The 24,717-nt window shown below is 39.6% G+C and overlaps 2 protein-coding genes across 2 annotated transcripts in view; one reads left to right on the top strand and one right to left on the bottom strand.

Annotated features, from left to right (window-relative positions):
• Positions 1 to 588: 588 nt before the first annotated feature.
• On the bottom strand, positions 589 to 14,564 carry LOC139934541 (E3 ubiquitin-protein ligase Mdm2-like). Its single transcript, XM_071928796.1, has one exon. The coding sequence runs from the start codon at positions 11,040 to 11,042 to the stop codon at positions 8,523 to 8,525; it is 2,520 nt and encodes an 839-aa protein (XP_071784897.1). The 5' UTR covers positions 11,043 to 14,564; the 3' UTR covers positions 589 to 8,522.
• Positions 14,565 to 14,715: 151 nt separating this feature from the next.
• Positions 14,716 to 24,717, top strand: part of LOC139934951 (membrane-bound transcription factor site-1 protease-like) — a 67,056-nt gene continuing 57,054 nt past the window's right edge. Inside the window, exons 1-7 of the mRNA XM_071929377.1 lie at positions 14,716 to 14,992; positions 18,408 to 18,821; positions 19,626 to 19,777; positions 20,767 to 20,884; positions 21,871 to 21,980; positions 22,258 to 22,381; positions 23,512 to 23,732. Of these exons, the coding sequence (XP_071785478.1) occupies positions 18,629 to 18,821; positions 19,626 to 19,777; positions 20,767 to 20,884; positions 21,871 to 21,980; positions 22,258 to 22,381; positions 23,512 to 23,732 (918 nt within the window). The 5' untranslated portion in view covers positions 14,716 to 14,992; positions 18,408 to 18,628. The remainder of the gene's footprint in view (positions 14,993 to 18,407; positions 18,822 to 19,625; positions 19,778 to 20,766; positions 20,885 to 21,870; positions 21,981 to 22,257; positions 22,382 to 23,511; positions 23,733 to 24,717) is intronic.

The following is a 24,717-nucleotide window of genomic DNA, read 5'->3' as shown; positions in this document are numbered from 1 at the left end:
GTGAATAAGTCGATGGGTTCCCCTACATGATCTTCCAGGCACCAATGACAAGACGAAGAAGACACTTCAGATTTTGGGTAAACAAGCATGCATTAACAGGGAGAGGTAAATGACCCCTTGAGATTATAAATACATGGACGTGTAATGTTTGTGCTATTAACAAACAAGAAAATGTTGTCTGCAGAAATCAATTTTGTTCAAAATTGTTTGTGCTTTAATTAGGGGGGTGGGGTGGGGGGTCTTGCCAAAATGAGCGTGTGTCCTCAGATTACGAAGAAAATTTAGCTCCTATTATAAATAATTCAATGATTTTTCAGGTAACTTGAGGATAATGGCCTAATTTTAAAATTTCGGCAGAATTATGTTTATTTTTTGTTTATTCAATCAAGGCTTTTTTAGGAGGTATTATACTACAGCAGATATTTGATTAAAATAAACCAATTTCCACATTTCACCATACAGGTCAACTTATAAAACAACAGAACCTAAAATCAAACACATGAAGAAAACATCAATACAATCTTGAGTCTCATGAGATGTCAACAGAGAATTATTTTATTTTAAAGAAAGTTTTGCATATCTTGTAAAATCTCAACATTCATACAGTGAAATTGTTTTGTTTCAGGAGCAAATCCAGTACAAATTCAACAGGTTGGTGGGTGGGGTAAGGGGGCATGTAACTGATGAAACGTGTTGGGTTAGGAAATGAGAATTTTTTCTAACCATACCAATTGAGAAGTGCTTATGGAGTGCGGAGAAGTAAGTTTTATCATGAAAAATTCATTATTCCCCAAATAAATGTTAACGTCGATACCGTTATCGGGGTTTTCATTGGAACATGCCACGTAATATATCAGAATGCATTACTCCTTGTCCAAAGGCATTTAAATTACTCAATGACCCGATTCCTCATTCATCAATTTTGAGCCTGTATACACATATTAGGGTCAAGTCATAAGGTCAGATTGGTGAATTATGAACAGAACAAACTTCAGCCCCAAAGCTCTCTGCAGTACTGAAATTTGATTGCAAACCACCCTGTACCAAAACCTTGCAACTGCACATGTTCACACTGTATCCCTTATACCCGTGGAATACAGCCCTGGGGAGAACTCAGGAATTAGATTACCCCACCATTACCCCAGCTCATTTCCACACTGTCACCGCCAGTATTTCCCAACATGTATTCCACCGGGATCCAGTTGCACGTTTCACCCCAGGGTTTCGCCGCTTATCCCCCACTCCAGAGAAGGGGTGGCTGTTACCCCTGGGTTGATCGGGGGGTAAGCGATCCAAGTGTGAAAGGGCTGGCCGTTATTCACTGAGGTTGCCCCATGGAATAGAGTTGTGAAAAGGGCTGTAGTTTGAGAAATCATATCAACAGGAGCATGCAGCACATGTTTTGGAATCTAACATTTTAAAGCAACCCTTGAACAAGGTTTCAAGAAATACTTAAAACAAAGTAACCAAGGCCTGATTTTTCAAGGGGGCAACGGAGGGGATTGCCTCCATGCCCACTGGTCATTGCCTTGGTGCCCTTATTAACTTCAGTAGAAACCCAGATTCTTCAAGGAGGCAACAGAGGGGGTTGCCTCCATGCCCCCTGGTCATTGTCTTGGTGCCCTTAACTTCAGTAGAAACCCAAATACTTCAAGGAGGTACATGTAACGGAGGCGATTGCCTCCATGCCCCCTGGTCATTGCCTTGGTGCCCTTATTATTTTCATTAAGACACCCAAATACTTCAAGGAGGTAACGGAGGGGATTGCCTTCATGCCCACTGGTCATTGTCTTGGTGCCCTTATTATCTTCATTAAGACACCCAGATACTTCAAGGAGGTAACGGAGGGGATTGCCTCCATGCCCACTGGTCATTGCCTTGGTGCCCTTATTATCTTCAGTAGAAACCCAGATACATCAAGGAGGTAACGGAGGCGATTGCCTCCATGCCCCCTGGTCATTGCCTTGGTGCCCTTATTATCTTCAGTAGAAACCAAGATACTTCAAGGAGGTACATGTAACGGAGGGGATTGCCTCCTTGCCCCCTGGTCATTGCCTTGGTGCCCTTATTATCTTCAGTAGAAACCAAGATACTTCAAGGAGGCAACGGAGGGGATTGCCTCCATGCCCCCTGGTCATTGCCTTGGTGCCCTTATTATTTCAGTAGAAACCCAGATACTTCAAGAAGGTAACGGAGGGGATCGCCTCCATGCACACTGGTCATTGCCTTGGTGCCCTTGAAATATTCAGTAGAAATAACTATACAATGTCCTCATAGGGTGCCCTTTACCAAGGAGAAAATGCCTTTGTGCCCTTGCCCTTTCAAGAATGAGGCATACAGGCTTGACCTATGGAAATTGACATAGGTGTGAATGTTTTTAGAACAGCGTATGAATTTTTGAACCATTTGAAGTTGTCCCTGGTTCTTCATTCACAGAGGACTTGTCACTGCATTTTAGAATGACAAAGCATTGAAATGAAAAACTTGGCCAACCTTGCTTGCATTATGTTGACATTGGTATAAAAGTTTGGCCCTGTTTTTTTTACGAGACTAATAATTTCAAATTTTCACAAGTACTTCATGGACCGCCTAAGTAATGTTGTACAAGAGTTAACAGTGCATATCTTGCAAGTAATTTTAATTACCAAATCTTCAATCCTTCTCTATGACGTGGGGTAATAATCTTAATATTATCAGTAAAACTTCAATCTTTTTTAAAAACATGTCAAACCAAAATGCAAATATGTATAAATTGCACAAAACACAAGTTGGAATGCAGATTGATTGCACACAGCAATAAATATTAAAACTTCCCCTCAACAGAATTTTTACAAAAGCTTTATGCAACAATCACACCATGTTGACTGGGCTTGAGAATTTAAGTACACTTTATACATCATGTATTGAGCCACTTTCTTGCAAACTGAGGTGCTCCCTAATAAAATACACAGTCCTAAAGGGAGGGTAAACCTTTGGTAATAACTCCAAAAAAATAATGGTCATTAAAAGTTGGTTGGTTGAATCATGGAGAATGGTTTTCACGAGAGCTATTCCAAAACATTTCAATCTAAGAAACGTTTCCGCATGACAGTTTTCTCATATTGCGAGTTCCAATAGGAGACTTTCCAACGATAGGTGGCAGCAGACTTACCGGGTAAATTTCCATTGTTTACATAGTTCTGGCATGCGCATAATTCTGAAAACAATGGATTTAACCGGTAAGTCTGCTGCCCTCTATAGTCCCAGAAAGTCTCCCAATAAGGATTATTCTTCCTGCATAAACATATTCCATGATTTCTCGAGAATGCTACCACCTCTTTTAATTAAATTTTCACAGGAAAGTTGTTATTGTATACGTATGTCTACATTTATATGGACTAAAACATTGTAGTGGTCCCCCATGGATATATTGCCTTTAAACAAACAGTGCAAATAAACAATAGGATTAACAAAGCAACTTATTCAATGCGTATACAAAAAAACCCAAGTTATAAATCTTTATAAATTAGTTTACGTATATACCAGAGAACATTCACACAAGTCCCTCGAATTAGATTCCACCAAACACTAAACTCTTATTCAGATGGATTGTAAACTTGAGATAATTATTTGTTTGTATCATGACATCACACTCTGCCTTGCAGCTTTAACCATTCAGATAATTTTCAGAGCAAATTTAGCTCTTTGTGAAATAGGCCCCATCCCATATTATTTTCACATACTATTAGTAGAGGGAATTGTCTAGTGCGGCACATTAATGGCTTCAATAATAAATCGGGACAGGTGAAAAGCACAAAGTGAGTCCTTTCCAGTGAGTCCCCCTTATCATTGTAAATTCCCTGATCACTCTATAGACGATGTGACCTATGTTTGCATTCAAACCGCCCTCCGTTGAAAAACCACTGTATACGTCATGTTTTGCCGGGCAAAAATACACGTAGTCATGGTAAGATTGCATACACTTTCTAGCTGGCTGCCAAAACACAAAGGTTTTGCCCAGCGGTATGCGCGCGAATCATGTTATGGTTTTCATGTGACGTCAGAGGTCACATTGTCTATACATAATGTATATCATATTTACCAAAATAAACCCACTCCCGCTGTGAAACATTTTTCTGTGATAGCACAAAATATGTAATTTCAACACCCCATCATGGCCCTGGACCCAGAATAATGCATGAATAAGAAATGCCTGCTGTGTTAAAAACTTGTGAAGAATTCACAGTTGATATTATTTGGCAAATCGGTCATGTGAATCTCCTTATTCAAATGCCACAAAAACTGTTTTCAGTTTATTGGAAAGTATTTTCAGTTTTCTGAAGTGTGACACAATCAGAAGCGTAACACTATGTTGCACATGTACTTAAACTCTACCCTCTGTAGCTTTCAAAATTTGTGTCATTGTTTGGAGGGGGGGGTAAATTTTCTCGAAATGCCCAAAGCAACAAGCTATTCACAATGAAATCACTTTGCAGTTGCAAGAAATTTCATTTTGTTGACATAACTTGTTCTGTGTTGAGCATAATCCTTGCATAATGAGATTAGGAAAGCTTTACATACAGTAAAACACAATAATTCAAATTAGCTTGCCTTTCAAAGCATCATTTAAAAAAAAATGATAGTCAAACAAAGTTATATAAATTAGAATTTACATCATGTACATGTCATTTTATAAATAAAATTTCTGATGAATTGGATACTATACATGTTGTCTGATTGCAAAGCTAGAAGCTATGAATCACTTTAGAATGAAATTGTCCTTTTGTCATTGCCAAGAAGTTGATAGTATCAGAGAGACAAAAACAAGTTTCTGAAACCTACACAAGTTACAGGTACATGTATACATTTGTAAAAATATCTGTTGCAATAGAAGAGTACATTGTAAGTGATGGATCACACGCATGTTCCTATAAATGTCATCATTTAACTATGAACTGTTAAGGTTTTTTTCCCACAAAAATAACAAAGTAAAAAAAACCCAAGCAAGCACAACATGACCCAGTTTCATATTGCTTAAATGTTTCATGCTGAGCAGATATTTGCAGTATACCAGTCACAAATTGTACACATGACCATGGCAGTTTGGCTGGTAACCTTATTCTGGTAAGCATAATTTTGTAGTGAAAGTTACATTGTGTGAAATTGAAATTGGGCCAAGGGGAATACAAATCTCCAATGTGACACTTCAGTACTAGATTCTTTTATCCAATTATTAAAGGGAAGGTACACTGTTGGTAATTGCCAAAGACCAGTCTTCCTACTTGGTGTATCCCATCAGAAGCATAACATAACAAACCTGTGAAAATTTGGGCTCGATCGGTTATCGAAGTTGCGAGAAAATGAAGAAAGAAAAAACACCATTGTTGGACAAATTTGTGTGCTTTCAAATACAAATAAAAGACTTCTAGCTAGAAGTCTTTTATTATTTTAGTGAGAAATTACCTCTTTCCCAAAATCTACATTAATAAACAGGGAGTCGTTTCCCACAATGCTTTATACTATCAACATCTCTACAATGCTTGTAAGTTAATATTTGTTTTGAGTAATTACCAAACGTGTACCTTCCCTTTAACAAAGAGAAGTCACAACGAACAAGAAATCTTGCTCTTGATTCATCCTCAGAGACAATCTTGCTGGCTTCCTCAAGTGACATGAAAGACAAAGGCCGAAACCATCGTACAGGAAATCTGCTTGAGCTATTTCTGTCATTTCTGTTCTGTTTTTCTGTTTCCAAGAAAGAAAGGCCATGAGGAAACAAGACTCAACATGAATCTCGATCATACCATTGTTTGGGTCATTCTTTGGATATAAAAAGTAGTATCCTGTATCATGCGCTAGACTGCCACACATGAACAATTCATCAGAAATATCGTGGTTTTTTTTATATGTTGAAAATCAAATGTGTACTCTATTCAGTGATGAGTTTAAAAATAAATTTCAGGTCTTTCAAATGTTTTGAATAATTGTTGAGTTCATTACAAAACTTATACATGTAGGAACACGTTGCCTTTGATGGAACAAGTTGGTCTATAAAAAGCGTTTGTAACAGTTTTTTTTAAATAAAATGCATAATGGTTGGAATACAATGATCCACACAAATTTGCCACGAAATTGCGTGGTTTTCCTTTTACTTTGCGAACTAACACGGTCGGCCATTTATGGATAAATGGCGGACAGTGTTTGTGGACGAGGTAAAAGGAAAACCGTGCAACTTCGAGGCACGTTTGTGTAGCTCATTGTTTTATACTTTAACAACATCTTTATAAATATGCATTTTACAAACAAACAAAACAAACAAACGCTCTTTTCAAAGACCAACTCGACCGATCCAAGGCAACATGTTCCTTTAAATTAGTTACAATATTACTGTATAGTATTTTCAATTGGTTTTTAAATACTATGATGATCATAGTTAAAGGCAGACACTTTTGGTAATTTCTCAAAATATATATTAGCATACAAAACTGACTTGGTAACGAGCAACGGAAAGCTGCTGATAGTAAAAAACATTGTGAGAAGTGACATTGTGAATACCCCTTTCTCACTCAAATATTTGAATCTGAAAAAGACTTCAGGCCTAAAGCCTTTTTTCAGGCATCTAATAACAGCACACGCAATTGTGCAACAAGGGTGTTTTTCAGTCATATTTTTTTTAAACTATAATATATAATCAACTTCCACCGACTTGTTTCATGTATTTTATGCATGTTGAGATGTACACCAAGTGAGAATACTACTCTTTGACATTTACCAAACGTGCCCAGTGCCCCAAATTACATATAGCCATGTTGCCCTGGGTGTCCCTTCATAACTTTACCATGAGATTCTGTGATGGAAGTTCCCCTATGCATTACTCAATAACATAATAAACGGCAGGCATAAATTCTGATATCTTTGTCAATAATAATATAACTTATGTTTAAATGATAGTCCGATATCATACTGGTATAAAGCTGCTTACGTTCATGCTGTACACAAAATTTAAAAAGTGCAATGTGTGAGTTCTCCCACAGAATTTCTTTCCTGCCTTGAAGACAAAATTGTTTACAATATTTGTGAAATATTTGTAATTTAAAATGTTTAAAATATGTAATTTATTGAAAACTACAACCGAGTTAAGTGACGTCACAATGTTAAGCAGTTAAAATTGCTAACCGATTGTATTTAGAAACTACAAGGGCACCAGGGCCAAATTTCATAGAGCTGCTCGAAAGCACAAAAAGTAGAGCTACATAAGCACAACAAAAGTATGTTTACCAGAACAGGGTTACCAGCCAAAATACCATGTCACATGTACAATTTGTTACTGGTCCCTGCTCATTTCTACTAAGCAGAAAATTTATAAGCAATACTTTTTGCTTTAAAAGTAGCCCTATGAAATTGGGCCCAGATAAAAGAGATGTAATGAATTCAGCGTATATGTTAATTACAAGGCACTCTACATGTAGCTAGTCGCCTGTTTCTAATAAGCTACATTTGTATGTCTGCGCTAAGCTGTGTGCTAAGCAGCTTCATCAAACTAGGCTTGGGTCCTCGTTTCATAAAGCTACTTTGCAGAAATAAATTAATGGGGCAAAATTCACAAACAATAACCCTTAGTAATTTGAGCAAAATTTTCTTTGCTTTGGCACTGGCAGTTCCCATGGCATTTTGCCTGTGACCTAATTTCAGAAAACTGTGATATTATGTTTAGACTACAGTAGCCAATTTTGTGGACATGAACAAGTTATCGACCTAAATACTATGTGTTCATAACATACAAATTTTGTTTGAGCACACAAATTTCCAAACAGCAAGCAATTTTGTGGTAACCAGAAAAAATACCATGTTTACTATTGTTTGTCATGACTTGTTCCCAACTTATTTCTGCTTAAAGTAGCCCTCAAATTTCAAACTACCAGAATTCATCAAAGTATTATGCTGCCAGGCATCATGCCATGTTAAGTTTGGCCACGATGCAATACCAAGGCCAAAAACGGAAAAGATGGTACGAAAATGTAAAGTTTCAGGAATTTGGGAACAAGAAATAAACACCAAGGTTGTTCCCAACCCTTAAAAGTTCAGAATTTATATTCACACATTTCCATCTTTGCCAGACAGCAACAACACTTCAACTTGAAATAACTGAAAAATATGGGACCTAAAAATATATATTGCATATTGTGTAACTCTCCAATTTTGTTCTATAGTGGTACTATGTACACATATTGCATAAAATGGTAGGTAACTGAGGCCAAATTAAAAAATTGCAAGTTGTGATCACCTTTATCGTTGTAAGTAAGGCAAGATTTTTTTTTCTTCTTTTTTACCAAAAATTACAAACACAATCTCTGATTGCAGTCCTTTGTTTTGGATAACTGCCAACTGCTTTTCAATATGAACTTTAGACTCATCGTTTACACAGGGAGGAGAATGATGTATACAAATTCAAATTCATCTCATGCCGTAATGTAAAAACGAATCATGTTTGGGTTCGACAAAGGTGATCACTTGATAGTTTCTTCTTAATTCTTAAAAATGGCCTACAGTAGAAAGTTTTTGATGACTGCTTGTATGGATCGTCTGCATACAGGGCACGGCTTCCCGCGGTGATGGAGCTTTTTGGCGCAAGGATAGCAACAGACTTGATGTCCAGTGCGTCCATGAATGATGCTCGCTGTCTTTGGTCGGCTATAGCAAATAATGCACAAGTCATTGTAATGTTTCGTGACGACGCTGGTACTTTGGGACGACGACGGGCCTGCTCCGGGGTCGCTCTTCCCTGCTACCGATGTAAGATGCGGCCCGAGCCCAACTTGAAAAACTGAAGTGTCGCCGAAGTGAAACTTTTTGGACTGACTGGAGGAGTTTTCGAAATCCTTGTGGAGATTGGATGCCGATGCCGATCGATGTCTTTTTCTTGGCTGCCATCTTGGTGCACTCACAGTTTCGCCTTGAGATGTTCTCCCGAGAGGAGTCTCAAAAACGACAGTACTTTCTTGAGTCAAACCTATTCCCGAATCGTCTCGACGGTCTTGCATCCGACTCTGAGATGGCCTAAATTCTTGTTGAACCGAATCCATAGCCTCATCATCATCTTGCAAGTTCATCCGTTTCCAAAGTGGTAAATCATTGGCAACGATAATCGTGTCTTGTGAGTCATCTTCGCTGCTCTGTTTACGCTTCACTGACATTTGACCATCTTGGCTACTTTTGAGGCCAGTCCCAGCCTCGTCTTCATCACTTGTCTTTCCATCAGGCATGTCAGGATTCATACCATCAGGGAAGTCCCTTAGCGTCCTGGGCTGCACTGTGCTAAGTTCACTGGTCATAGGGTTGGTCTGTGGATGAGCTTCCGGGAAAACAATAGAAATTGGTCGACTTTCATTTGAACAGCCATCAGTTGCAAAATGGCCGGTCGTTTGTGTTTGGTACCAGAGAGACGGTGGGTCGACGTTGCCCGCCGGAGCTGAGAAGGATCGTCTCAGCGGTCTGTTGGAATTCTGAAGTCTCTCTTTTAAGGTCATTCGTTGATTGTCCGGCAACCAGCCCTTGCGTAGCGCCCAGCACCGGCTGCAATAACGCTCGACCGGCGAGTTCCGCATGCTGCACTCGGCACACTGCCACTTATCCATATCCGAAATCTCAGTATCAGTTGTGTCATCATCGCTATTGTCCGCAAAGTGAGAGTCTCCGCTCTCGTCCGGTCGCAATAGAACGTTAAACACTAGTTCTGTGTCACTGCTACTATCATCAGAACTGCCTTTGATGATAGTATAATCATCACTAGAGTCAGACGGGACATCATATTCCAAGGGGGTCAACTCATCTTCATCAACAAACCAAAGGTCATCTGAAGAATCAGCAACGATTGCAGTCTCACAATCTTGAATACTGAGTACTTCACTGCTCTGTGATTTCAGTTCTTCGCTGGGGTGGTAGAGCATGCAGTACCATGGTCGGCTGCCTACTCTCTCGCAACCAGAAACTGATGTTGATTTCCGACAACTTGATATGTGTGAACAGTCTTCAGATGAATCCGAAATGAGGCGTTTTTTCCCGGTGGCAATGGTCATACTGCTCAACGACGTTGCAACAGTAGCTGAAGCCGACTTTATAGTACATGTCGCATCCTGGGTTTTTAAAACTTTTTGGGTCCTCACTGGAGTGAAGACGGTTTGCTTGATTGAAGAGGAAGTGCTGTTACATGTACTGCCTTTCACCGATTCCGTAACGTGTACCTTACATTCAGTACTAGTGAACACTGGGACTGGTAAATCCTTTTGAGCTGATGTTAAAGACCCCACAGGATAAGCTTGAGTTGAATTGAATGGCCCCCTTTTTACACTGTCTGGAAGATCCTCACTATCGTCTTCTCTCTTCACAGTAAAGCATCCTTTTGTTCCTACTCCGCTAGGCCCCGGTGTTGTTGAGGGCATTGAAAGGGTCGACGGGGCGGTTGCTGAACGCACTGGCACTGGGGCAGTTGGTCTCGCTGCATCCGTTGGCGTTGTCTGTTGCGATTGGTGAAAGGTGTAGTAAAGTTTGCGCTGTTGTCGTTGGAATGTATCATGATGTTGAGTTACATAATCAGGGGCCTCCCGAAGCACTGACATGTTCTCAAAGAGAAGTTTTCTTGCATCCTTGATTGTGAAAGTATTTACGCCAAACACTTTTCCCAGGGGATCTTTCTCACAGTAAACTCTCTTTGGATCCTGCTGTACATACAACTGACGGCTGCTAATGTATTTTATAAGGTACGACAGCACTTGCCTCGCTGTAAACATGGGTCCTTTCGCACCAACTGTTTCCAGCAATTCCATAAACTTTGGCTGCGGCTGGACCAAAATCTCTCGACTCGGTAGTTTGTGTTCTGGCCGAAGTTCACTGGCAAGCACAGTTGCCATGGCGATTGCTGCCTCCTCGCGAGATGGACCTCCTTTGGAGGATGAGGATGAGATGGTCGTTGCCGTGGTAAAAGCCGTAGTTGTAACCTCCACAGAGGAATGAGAACTGGAGGATCTTTTAGATCTCCTCCTTCGTTTTTTTGACTTATTCTCCATCCTGCTCCCTGTAAAAATTCTCTGCAAATGGTGTCTCTGTACATGGGCAAGTACGCCTGATCCATAGATGTGTTTATGATGAATATGATGTGCATATGTGTACAGTACTACTACTAGTACCTAGTGTGGTAAACCATAAACTCGATGGGTCGAAGACCGTTGTGATATTACCGTGTTCCAACAAGTCTGACAATGGACATGTTCAAACTTGTCCAGTAGATGAACGTGTAGATCGCTATTGCATGTACTGCGGGGGTGTTCCTCGGCACAGCGCCAAATAGCTCTCTAGTCTAGACATGCAGAACTGGAAAAACTCCAGCTAGACATGTTTTCAGCGATACTATGGACATGTAGCAAATACTACGTCATTCCTGCGACGAGAGACAGACCATTTCATGATAAAAAATGTTCGAATTCAAAATAATCAACGGAGCAAACATTTTTACTGGTGGTGGTGCATCAATCACATGTATTACGTATACACAGTGTGTGTTGTGATATGCTGGTCAAACACATTGTTGGATGGTACACGGCGTTCGTTTCTAAACCGGTTGCTGTATAACGCTTACACTATGCACTTTGTTCGTCTCGTCTAGCTATCCACGGGTACCAGGCATCCCATTCATGTTGAAACCTGCTCGAAACAGAAGACTGTGGAGAAAGACATGGAAAGCCCCGGACTTATGAAGTTTTACAAAAACAGCACCAAATGCGTCAGAGAATTCGTTGAATTTAACAGCATTAGTTTTGACACAATCCGGCTGTGTTATTGTGTTTTATTTCTGATAATACCTTCATTTCAATTGAGGAGATTGGCTGCAAGGAGAGGGGGTGGAAATAAAAGTGATTTGGGGCGCCGGAAGGGATCCGACTTCGAGGTTTTGGGGATAGTGCGAGTCGAGTGGTGGTGGGTGCCCAATGGGTGGCGGGTGGACGCGCCCGCGGGCGGGCGGGCGCAACGATGGGGATTACCCGCTAATTTGCTTGCCGTGGTACAGTTACATAATTTGCTAATTAATTAACGCTCCGTCAACTTTGAACAGTTTCCTTTTCCTTTCCTTTTCCTTGCGTGGGAGGCGCAACCCGAAAACACGCAACAGTGAGAGTTTAGGGACCCGTGCAATGAGCAAAAACAACAACAACTGTCTCCAGCAGCTTCGGGTTAAAAATATATCATACTATATGAAAGAAATTGAAAATAAACACATTTAGAGAGAACCATCGCCTACTGGGTGGCCCAGTGGAGCCCACAAACAATACAACTATAGGACTAGCCCCTATTTCTACCTCCATGCCCTATCAGCCAGAAAGAACAAGTCGAATGAGATGAGAAAATAATTGTTTGGATATCTGCTAAGGGGAGATTCAGACATAAAAGCAACTAAAAGGCAAAGAACGTGACAGAAATAGTTTAAAAGCTACATTTGGTACATTTGAGTGAACCTATGGGAGGGAAGGGGGGTGCATGCCCCGCCCAGCAGTATCGTGGCTAATTGGCTTGATTTGGTGAAAAGTATATGAATGATTCTGCCTAAAACTAAGAAGGTGAAAAATGGAAATATAAACTATAGACAGGGGCCTAAGCTGATGACATTTTAAGGGGCCATAATTGTTTCTTTAGTGGGGGATTTTTTTGGTATTATGAATAAATTGTAATGTGGGAAAAGTGGTGTTTGGTTTTTTTAAGAAAAAGAAAAATGATCTTTGTTGAAGTAGTCTTCATCGGGTGATTGTCTACAGCCGCTACAACACAATTACTCACTACAGGGAGGTAGAAAAAGTGACAGCTTGCTTTTGTTTTTGTTTTTTTGTTTTGTTTAGAATAGTAGTCCCAATTGAGTTCTTTAGAATAGAAACATAATCACTAAATTACGAGAAGTGTAGGCCTACCCTTCAGGGGCCCATATTGTTGATGATAACACAGTAGAAAAAGCTTTTCAATTTTGGTCCTAATAATAATAATAATCATAATCATAATTTATTCATTTATTGTTTATGCCCAGATACGCATTACAACAATATACAGATATTAACAATTAAAAAGATTTGAAAATGGAAATCACTGAAAATTACGAGAATAGTTAAAATCAAACAACATACACAAAACGACAGTCGGCAATTACAAAAGGCCACGTAAAAAATCTAATAAAAAAGCCTGGCGGAATAAATGGGTTTTGAGCAATGTTGAAGGTACTGCAATATTGTCCTCTCTAAATCTACACTCAGAACCAAAGGTAAAAATGAAAACAAAAGCTAAAACTTATAGTTTTATCATGGAGGAATAAATCTCCATGGTGTTATTAGCAGTGGCGTAACTAGACATTTTCATTTGGTGGGGCAAGTGGGGGCAAAGATTAAATTTGGGGGGGCCAAAGAAGTGCAAGATTAGTATTAAATATGTTAACTGATATATAGTTGATACACACCAATGCAGTTCTAAAACAGTCTATAGTCAGCATGTAACAAAAGATTGCGAAAACAACAAAATCTTAGAGAACATGTCATTTTGTATAAGATAAAACTTTTTGACTGTATAAAAGGATTAAATTACCAACTGTGGTCAACAAGTACCAATTTAGAGTTGTACACGGTATTCTCAACTAGGCTTTGTGGGTGTGTAAATACCCAAAACATAATAATATTAGGCCAAGTAAAAATAGAAAAATAGAAATGTTTAGCGTCCCCGCCCGCTTCCTTTTTACAGGACACCTCTTTTTTTTCTTAAGTTTTTTTATGCACATTTTTTTTTCTTTTTTTTTTTGAAAAAGGGTTATTTTAAATGATCTCAGCAAAAAAAAAAAAAAATCTGAATGTCTTGTCTGAATACCTTGACTAAACTGTTTCATTAATGTTTTGTGTATTTCAGCAGCAGAAAAAAACCAGTTGATATTTGACATTCATGGCGACCACCTTGAAATAAAAAATAAAAAGCCCCTCCTCCTTCCTTATTTTTGAGAAACCCAGACACTAAACATGTTTCTTTTTTTACTCGGCCTTATTGTAACAAGTGTAAGCCAAAAATACAGGATCGAAATTGTGGGTGTTCTTATCACATTTTAGTTACGAAACGGATATTTAAAAATAATAGGCCTACCTCTCAATTGCACCGCTTGCTTCAAAGGAGAAGAAATGGTCTAAGCAACCTTTTTCGCTGGCCATTTTTGTGCTGTAGTAAATTTCTCTGTAGTGCATCTGACCATGGAGGTAGAAATTTCTACCTCCATGATCTGACTTTGTGTTTACGGAGCTATTGGTCTGCGTTCAGACCACCACGTATTTAACAGAACTTTGTCACATCCTGCACTCTCTGTAACCGCAAAACCACAACAAACATTTACCGCCAATACGATCGCGCGCGCGTTTCCACGCATTTTTCATGTTATAGTCCACATAGGGCCTACTGATAATGAATAAAAGTTTTCCGTTTTACGGCAGCATTTTATGCAGCCTTAAACGATTTATATATAAGGCCTATAAGAATATACTTATCTCTGATTTCATATGGGGGGGCAAGAGGGGGGGCAAGGGTTCCGAGCGGGGGGGCGCCGGCCCCCCTGCCCCCCCTCTGGTTACGCCACTGGTTATTAGTGACGTTTCGACCCGTGAACTCATTGTACATTGGCAAACAGTCGAGAGCACGGCCGCGTTCGATGACCCATGACCCGTTTAATTTTCTATCCTCCTCCCCAAAGATCTAAATATTGCCGTTAAATAAAGTCTGGGGACGAGCGCAAAAATCCCACGGCCAGTTGTTGACAATAGTTCCATCATGTATTATGAGCACCCATTTGTACATGTACATACTATGTGTTTGTGTATGTACAAAACACACGGCCTGAAATAAAAATAGTGCTCAAGCAAGCTCTGCAAGCTGTCTCTTCTGGTTTGCAGTACTGTGTGTCGTGACTCGCGAATTTTGGATCAACACCACTGAAAATGTAGAATTTTAGGTAAGTTTTTATACCCAAGATTCTCGTTCATGTTATTCAGTAGACTGGAATTGTTCGACAGACATGGACAGACAGTTGGAATTTTCAACTGTCTGACCATCCTATTCCTAATCCTATTCCTAATCTTAAGTCTACAAAAAAATAACAAAATAATGTCAGTAGCCTAGTGTTTTGGGGGGCAAATTAGTCGAAAAACTAATTTCTGTATGAAAATACCATAGCATAGACATGATGGAAAAGGTTAAATAGTCATATAGTTGCGATAACGTAACCTCCTCCCGACGACCGGAAGGTCGGAATGGCCGTCGGGAGGAGGGTTACGTTATCGCAACAGTGGGTGCGTTCGTTTAGCTTCCCTGGTGTGTGGCGTTTTTTTTTTCCAGGACAAGCAAGTGTGTGCAGATTATTACCCATGTTCGTCCTGGTAAAAAAAAACGCCACGCACTGGGGTCGACCCAGGGGAGCTAAACGAACGCACCCTAAAATAGTCGCTGTCAAGTAATGGGGGGGGGGGGCAGGGGAGGGGTAGCCCACCTTGCCTTGTTGAGCTGTTAATGGCTCCGCTTTTAACATCGGTCTCATCACTGTCACCATAACAGCCCACCTTCGATACATGTCTTAAGTGCTAAGTTTTCAAAGGTCGCAAAATGCGAGGTAGTTTGATTGCAAATTTCTCCCATTTAATAAAGTCCTATACTACTCCAACATACCTCATTTTATTCCTTACATTTATGGAAATACTATAACACATAACAGGGCTTACTAAATGATGACAATAAATGTAATTTTTGTACACGTTTTTTTTGACAATTTTCAAATCCTCACATCTGGACAAAGTCATCATTTAGTAAGCCCTGTTATGTGTTATAGTAATTCCACAGATGTAAGGAATAAAATGAGGTATGTTGGAGCATGGAGGAATAATACACAAGGAGTTTGAACGGCCCGCTAAGCCCCCACATACCAATGGCAAGATAATGTATTGTCGTTGTTACCATGGATGATTAAGTTCTCTTTGTGCACAGGGTCTGTTACCGCTTTGGACTGCACAGTGGAGAAATTACTCGTTTGTGATTTTTTAATAGTACATAATTCCGAACAATCGAACGAAACATTAATTGCATGCGCAGTAGCTCTATACCACATGTACATGGTAGCTTTATCGTCCGTTCGATGCGCAGTGAGATTCTGATTCTGCTGACGTTTCCTTTATTAAAATCCGACTTTCAGTTTGGACCAGACCATTATGGTACGGGTAGATTTAGCACTTGTCAACAACAGAGGGCGGGCTTCATGTGAAGACCTTCACACTGCAGTGTGCACAGTACATGACGCCCGCCCTCTTTTGCTAAATCTGACTTACCCGCATCATAATGGACTGGTCCAAACACGATTTTAAGCCAAGACAGCTCGACTGTTTTCCATGAAAGTTCAGTTATTTTCTGGTTAAAGATTCCCACTTTTCGTGAAGTTTTTCCATTAAATTTATGTTTATATTACAGAACACACTTAGTTCTAATATATCTATGGTTTATTTTCAATTTTTGAGGTCATTAAAACTTGTTGGCAGCGTGTTGGCGGCGCTCTAGACCTGTCGTCGGCTTTTAGTAGGACCCCGCTGCTATGATGCACGCAATGCATGGCGTAGTCTTTTAACCTCGGGTTCATATTGCGCAAGCGCAAACAGGGAGACAGCTTTTGTCGCATGCGGTTAGGAAATCTGTGGCGGTACCAGACCTTTGACGTTTGATCTTCTGTTCGTTGTAACTCCTTGTGTATTATTCCTCCATGGTTGGAATAGTATAGGACTTTTTTAAATGGGAGAAATTTGCAATCAAACTACCTCGCATTTTGCGACCTTTGAAAACTTAGCGTTTAAGACATGTATCGAAGGTGGGCTGAAATGGTGACATTGATGAGACCGATGTTAAAAGCGGAGCCATTAACAGCTCAACAAGGTGGGCTAGGGGGGGGGGGTTCACATAAATTCTTCTGTGTACGCTTGCTGATCTCAGTGTCGCCAGCTGCAGGGTGCCATTCAAATCAAGTTTAGTTGCGATTGCGTAAACGTCGGCAGGAGGGTTAAGTTATCGCAACTGGTTCAGGAGGGTTAAGTTATCGCAACTGGTTCAATTTAGATTTTTTATGTTTTTTGATGGGAATTTCCCGGATTGGGTTCAACATTTTTTGGTAAGGTTTCAACACAGCTCCTGGCTATTTATCCTCTTGCCTGTCTCTCCATCGGCCTGGTCGCTCAAGTCTACGCTCAGCATCCAACACTACTCGCCTCATAGTCATGGAACCTAACTCAATCAAGCTTCTTAAGACATAAGTCAGCTTCAAGTCGCACATTCTCACATTTTGCTCCACACACCTGGAATGCACTCTCCACCTCAATCGGGAAATCTGACTCTCTCCGAACATTTAAGAAGTGTATCAAACATTCTCTATACCCTAACTAATGCACTGCGTTCTTGACGTAGTGGCGCTATATAAATGCGCTACATGTAATGTATGTACATGTATGTGTTTGTAATTTCTGGATGGAAGTAAGAAATAAATAATTTGAAATTGAAATGCTGATTTTTTTTTTATATGGGCAAAATTAAGAAAAAGTTTCCGTATAGCGCCACCACGTTTTCATTCAATACGAAATAAAATAGTATCTATAATTTACATCAATGATATCCCTTTTTGTAAAAATATGTAAAAAAGTGGTGGCGCCATATGGAAAGTTATTCAAAAATTAGTTATTTAATTAAAGTAACATTTTGTCTTATATACATGATTAGGCCACCTCTCAACATGTTTAAAAAACATCAGCAAAATATGCACAACCATGGTTCTTCGTCAGTGTCACTCATAAAGATTGTTGTATGGTCTAGTAAAGAGAGACCTATCCCCAACTAATGGTTGAGTTTGATGAATGGCTCAAAATACTGAAAGGCATTGTCGGAAGGAAAAGGGGCAGTGGAAAGCCCCTGTTTCTTTCAAACAGTGTCTTTCGCACTTTAGCAAAATCAGTCAGGCTGGAATCGCGATACGGTCTATGGTTGGCTGTCACTGTTTGTTTGCAGTATATGGTCAATGGACCATCAGGAGGACGGAGGGTTTTGATGATTGCTGCTAATCATCTTCATGATTACACCACAAACCTTGATTAAAGGTCTATATATATTCAAAATGAATTACCATGAGTACTATTATTATTGTCCCATTGAACCAATCATGATATACACAGTAAGGGCTGTTAACAATCAACATTTACCTGCTGGTGCTGCATACTCCAAAAGAGTTGAGGAAGTTTCAGGGAAATTGAAGTTTCAATGTGGTAAAGGGGTGGTAAAAATGAAATGTATTTTGATACAATTGATATAAAATTTTACGATAAATAATAATCAATCTTATTTTGCAGTTTGTTTTAAACCATGATTCATCAATACTCTGGAGGAACTTCAACCAATGAGCAGGAAAAACGAGACTCTGCGTATGAAACTTCGTCTGAAACAGGGAGGGCAACCTGTGGACTTTATTAAACACCACCATCTCTGTCTACAAGGACACCATGTATAGTTGACACGAGGTCAAAGGTCACAGTTCACCCAACCCCAACTCGAAACAATACACGCCTTCACCATGAGGGTGTGCGTAAACTTTTCCTCGATGCTGATTTTAATTTGTACAATAGCAAGTCAGTTGATTTTAACGAGCCAATCCGGAATTGGCGGGGATTATTCAGGGAGCCCGTTTTTACCTTGCGGCTTTTTTAACGACACAGATGACATTCCAGACATCAAAACAGATTTTTCTACACAACTGGTTAGTAATGGTAAGTTGAGCTGCTTATAACTGTATTACTCCCAGTACTCCTCAGTATTCTTCCCATGCACATCGCACGCTGATTGCTGGTGTGCATTCAATTTGCATGCCGGTCATTTGATTTGCGGCAAACACACAATGACAAAAAATAAATAATTGGGGGGGGGGGGGGTGCTGGGGGCAGGGGCAAAGACTTGAGATCATAGTCTCAAAAATCTTTTTAAAAAACAGTTCGAATGCTCCAGGTTGTACAGTAAGACTTTAAAAGAAAGAAGAAAAAAAATAAAAAGTTTTTTGAGGAACTCTTTTCAGTTCAGCGTACTGAGGCCAAGCATCCGAAAACTTGAGTCCAGAACGACCAACAGTTTTTAAACAGAGATGATGATCCCTGTTACATGTACGTTAAACAATGCTCGCTGTCCAAAGTCTGAGGCTGGAGGCATTTCATGGCCAACTTTTACACATTGTCAACTTTCATCATCATTCGGCAAAGACTTGCGTCCGTGGACGCCTCGTTCTCAAATTGTAATGGGGCCCCCCTGGAGTCGCTGCCATCACCTGGTCTCTTTCAATCGCTGTCACCTTTTCACGTTTCATATTCGCCAGGCTATTATTTTTTACACTGTTTTAAGTCTCTCTCAAAATTAGTTTTAAGCTCGTAATCTGCTTATTTGTAGTTGTATCTTTCACTCATTTTCTGTACATTTTATTGTTCTCTTTGTGCACTTACATAGAGGCTTTTGCATTAGGCGCTTTACAAATGTCTTTATTAATCTTAATATTATTAATACTATTATTTCTTGTCTACCTTTAGAGTATATTATCACATTTAAGAGGTACTACAGTCAGCAGACTCGACTGAACTTCATCTCCGCAGCTTTGAGGACAATCATGTCACTCTCTTGGAGTGTGAAGCCCCGTTCAAACCCTGCCACTAAGTACCCGAGCGACTTTGAAGTACTCGCGGTAAGAGTGAATAAAAACTTGTATTTTCCTAGTTTATTATTTTACTGTTTTTTTTCCCCCCTCCTCTTAAATGTACATTTATTAATATAATACAGTGATATTTTGAGTGTCGCCGATAGATGCGTTGTTAATATTTTACAAATATTGGATGATGTCACATTCCATACTCATCTGAACCATAGCCCGATTTTACAAAGCAGTAAAACTCATCGCAAGACAATTTGTCAGTATTCCCATGATTTGTATTGTGACATCACACTTTACTTAGCAATAACAATTGACCCTTCCCATGAAATATGTAAATTGCACATAGCGCATGCGCACTTACGTTTTGGTTGGCAAAATGAGGGAACATCACGCGGTTTTGTACACGACTAATGGCTGCGTGACGCAGACGCGATTGCGCGTCTGCTCAGTGCACAACTCTATGGCGTTTGCCAACCAACAGGGTCTGTATGCATGCGTGAATGTAATTAGCATATTTCATGGGAAGGGTCCATTGATTGACATTTAAGATTAATCTTATCTTTTTGTGAAATCGACCCCTGACTCCAGTTCGCTTGATCTCACGGCCAAAACACACCATTTATTTATCTCTCCCTGGTCTTGCATATGGTGATACATGTACTTGCAAAACTCTTACCTCTTGGATCAACAAATTTTATCCTATTTTTAACCTGCAAAAAATAGTTGTGGCCTGACGTTTCGAACCAGAGTCTGTCTCGAAGGCTAATAATAAGAGGTATAATATTTTGTGTTAAATGCACAACCAAATTTAAAAGACTTAAGGCAAATAGATTCTGCACTGAATGAAGTACCTTACACATTTTTGTCTTTCAATTAATTTGTCTTTTTAGCCTTTGAGAAAGACTCTGCACGGGTTGAAACGTCAAGCCATCAACCACTTTTTGCATTTAAATCATACGTGTCTGCCATTTTGTTGGTTGAGCAGTTTGCAGCAACTTTTTCTCATATTTCTAATATGCCAGATCATAGCCGAGAAGGAAGAGAGTCTCAAAGCATTAGAGCAGCATCCATCCATTAAACAAGTCACTCAACAAAAGCAAATTACCAGATCCATCAAGTCTGAGTCTAATCATGCTGAAGGTAATAACGGCACATTATTTCATGGCTCGGCAAAAGCCCAGTTCATAGTTTATACGAATGCGAATTCAAAGCGAATTTTCTTGTCACATGGCTGTTTTCGCAGTGAGTGTTTCACCGGAGTTTAACACAGCTCAATGCGGTTAAACTGTTTTGAATTTGTGGCATTAAAATTGGTATCGCATTTGCAGGAAGTATGAACCGGGCTTTATTATGTAATCTAGCTGTGGAAGCAAAGAATTCCTTAGAATCATGAAGTACATTGGCCAAATTTCATGGCTTTGCTCACTGTGAAATTTTGAACTTGTGTTCATTGTTTGTTGCTTATAGGGTCAGTGTAAAATTTTCTGCGCTAGCTGTGTAAAGGCCGGTTTACAGTAGGTCGCGCGATGGTCGCACGATGGAAATCTTGCGCAGGATCCTAAGACTGAGGTCTAAAAACTGTGTCTTTTTATGATCGCGCGTCAAGACTTCCATCACGCGACCTACTATAAATCGGCCTTCAGCGAGGAACTCTTAATAGTAAAGTGGACCTAAAATTCATGGCTCTGCTTTATTGCTAAATTCTTTGCTTATAACGCCCTGTAAAGTGCATGAGACTATATAGGCTGGTAAGCAATGCAATGAAAACAGGCAGACACAAGCAGAATTCCTTGAAATATGTTCATGTTATGTTTACTTTAAAAAGGTTTTTGGATGCTTTTAATGAAAAGGTGTTTATGAATTTGGACAAAAGAGTGGTGACTCAGTCTGTAAAGGCCCGGTAACACGGGCCCCGATAATAAGAATGAAAACGAGAACCAGGGCCTGGTTGACCGGGCCTTTATGGCTGTTTAAAACCCTGCAGTGTTGTGACAGTGCGATAAAGGATTCATTGTGTGGCCATCTAAGACCTTGTTGCCTACTTTTTTTACTTCCTTCTTTATCAGCTAAAATAGTTTCCATAGTTAAATAGGTTTTACAGTTTAATGTTCTTGTGTTCTGAACAGCTGAAGATGATTCTGACGACACACACGACTGTAACAGCTCCACCGATCCTTTATGCTGGGCACCCAAGTGGAAATCCTCTCGACCAATGAGAAGAGCCAGTCTGGGCTTGGTAAGGCGCATACTTAGAGTGGCTCGACCTTAGATAATGGTTGATAAACAAAGTGCATGGATTGCCATTGCTGGCCAAATGTCAGCAAAACAATCAGTTGTATGAAGAAAAAAAAATTGACAAAATTCAACATTTTCTGTAAAGTTTTGTCCACATATTAACACGCTAAAAGTAAATCAAATCAGGTTGGATTGTCCACCCTTATTTCCTGCCTAATGAGTAAAGAAAAACTGACGCTATTTTATTATTATTTTTTTTTTTCTAAAACAAAAACCAGACACAGGGGTCATCGCTCTGGCAGTCAACAGGTCACCATAGCAACAGACGGTTACTACGTGCAGTACCCAGGGAAATCACAGACATCATGGAAGCAAACGTTCTATGGGATATGGGTTTCACAGGTTAGTTTGATGCAAACAAGTGTACAATCTGCCCATAAATACAAATATGTTTCTATTACTGCTTACTGTGGCAGGAGATTCTGTCCCCCATACTATATGGCAAACTGTGTAAAAACTTCTTCTGATAGCGCCCTCTTTTGAATCCTCCTCCTCCAGCCCATGTTAATTTCCCATATAGGGGACCAAATGTAATAATAGTATTTGATTTATATAGTGATTTATTTTGAAGCGCTTTAAAAATAACTCAAATAAATAACCTAATAAATTATGTACAATTGACTGAATTAATGCGTTCTAGAGAAGGGGTGGGTTTTCAGGGCACTTTTGTATGTTTTTAAAAGAGGTGATTGAACGAGTGTGATGTGGGAGATTGTTCCAGAGAGTGGGAGCAATTCTGCTGAATGACTGGTTTCCCTAGTATGGTGTGTTGAATCTTGGCATTTGAAGGAGTTGTTGGTGTTGTGAGCGTAAGGAGCTGGTAGGAGTGTAGTTTCGAAGGAGAGTGGTGACCTTGAACCAGCTTAAAAAGTGTTTTGGGGAGATGAGCTTAACACTCCTACAATCTAACCATTCAATACCATGCCAGCTTGCAGTGTGATATCATGCGACCGTACACAGTCAACCAGTCAACCCTCCTACTGTCTGACCGTTCAATATCATCCACTGTGGTTTTGAATGGTAGATAAACTATGCCAGACTGCAATATGATATCATGTAGTGAATACATCTACATGTATACAATACACAGTGGACTCTTCTACTGTCTGACCATTCAATCTTATACGCTGTTGTTTGGAATATGGGAATAAAAGTGCAGTGTCGTGGCCATATAATAAAGGATTACACACCAGTAATAATAATAAATCTTATAAAGCGCTGGTATCTAGAAAACTATTCACTGCTCTAAAATATGACCAAGGGAAAAATTAATGGTAGGCTTGACTGAAGAGGTAAGTTTTGAGATTGGATTTGAATGAAGAAATGTCAGGTTGTGATCTAAGGGTGAGAGGCAAGTCGTTCCACAGGCGGGGGGCTGCAACCGAGAAACTTCTATTCCCATAGGTTTTCAATATGAATCTTTTGTCTTAGAAATGATTTTAAAGAATATCCTCGTTGTGTTTGTACCACAGGAGCTGGCATCAATATAGCCGTCTTTGACACTGGCCTGAAGGAAAAACACCCCCATTTCAAGAATGTAATGGAGCGGACCGATTGGACCGATGAGAAGAAACTGAATGATGGACTGGGTCATGGCACTTTTGTCGCGGGGGTGATTAGCAGTACTATGGATTGTAAGGGATTTGCCCCCGACGCTAACTTGTACATATTTAGAGTGTTCACAAACAGCCAGGTAGATATGGTATTTCATTTCAAGTTATTTGTGTATGTATGTAAATTTCTGCAATGTATTTGAATGTGTACAGCCACAATCAGGGTCACACTGTTTATTACAAAGACACCAAATGAATAACCTACATATTGAGTAACTCTTTGTAGATCTTGTGACAAACTCAAGAACTTTTTATTCATTGATACAACGATTAATAATTAATATCTTATTAACATTGAGATAGCATCAGTGATTTTCAAACTGTTCATTGAAAGGAAACAAGAGAAATGTCTACCCATGATTGTGGCTATGCACTAATACAATCTTAAAGGCAGTGGACACTATTGGTTATTGTCAAAGACTAGCCTTCACAGTTGGTGTATCTCAACATATGCATAAAATGCATAACCTGTGAAAATTTGAGCTCAATCGGTCATCGAACTTGTGAGATAATAATTAAAGCAGAAAAAAAAAAACCTTGTCAAAACGAAGTTGTGTTCGTTTAGATGGTTGATTTCGAGACCTCAAGTTCTAAATCTGACGTCTCGAAATCAAATTCGTGGAAAGTTACTTCTTTCTCAAAAACTATGGCACTTCAGAGAGAGCTGTTTCTCACAATGTTTTATACTACCAATCTCTCCCCATTACTCTTTACCAAGAAAGGTTTTATGCTAATAATTATTTTGAGTAATTACCAATAGTGTCCACTGCCTTTAACTAACCCCACATCCTACATAGTCCAACCACTATGTAAAACTTCAATTTCACAAACTGTCACAAACCCATGCCCTTCTTGAGCTACTCACAATCAGGCGTAGAATTGTCGGCAAAAATCTACGGACATTCACGCAAAAATTTATCAGTGTGAATCTTCGTAGATTCTCAAGAGAGAATAGCAAAATGAAGATTGAAATTAAAACACTTGGTTTTTTTTTCGAAGAGAATTCTTTCTGAAAATAGTTTATATTATCAACAACTGCAGTGCTTCTCACCAAGTCAGTTTTTA

The sequence above is a fragment of the Asterias amurensis genome, chromosome 3 (assembly GCF_032118995.1).
Source record: "Asterias amurensis chromosome 3, ASM3211899v1".
NCBI classification, from domain to species: Eukaryota; Metazoa; Echinodermata; class Asteroidea; order Forcipulatida; family Asteriidae; genus Asterias; species Asterias amurensis.
Note: the sequence above shows the minus strand (reverse complement) of the source record. Positions and strands in the feature narration are given on the sequence as shown.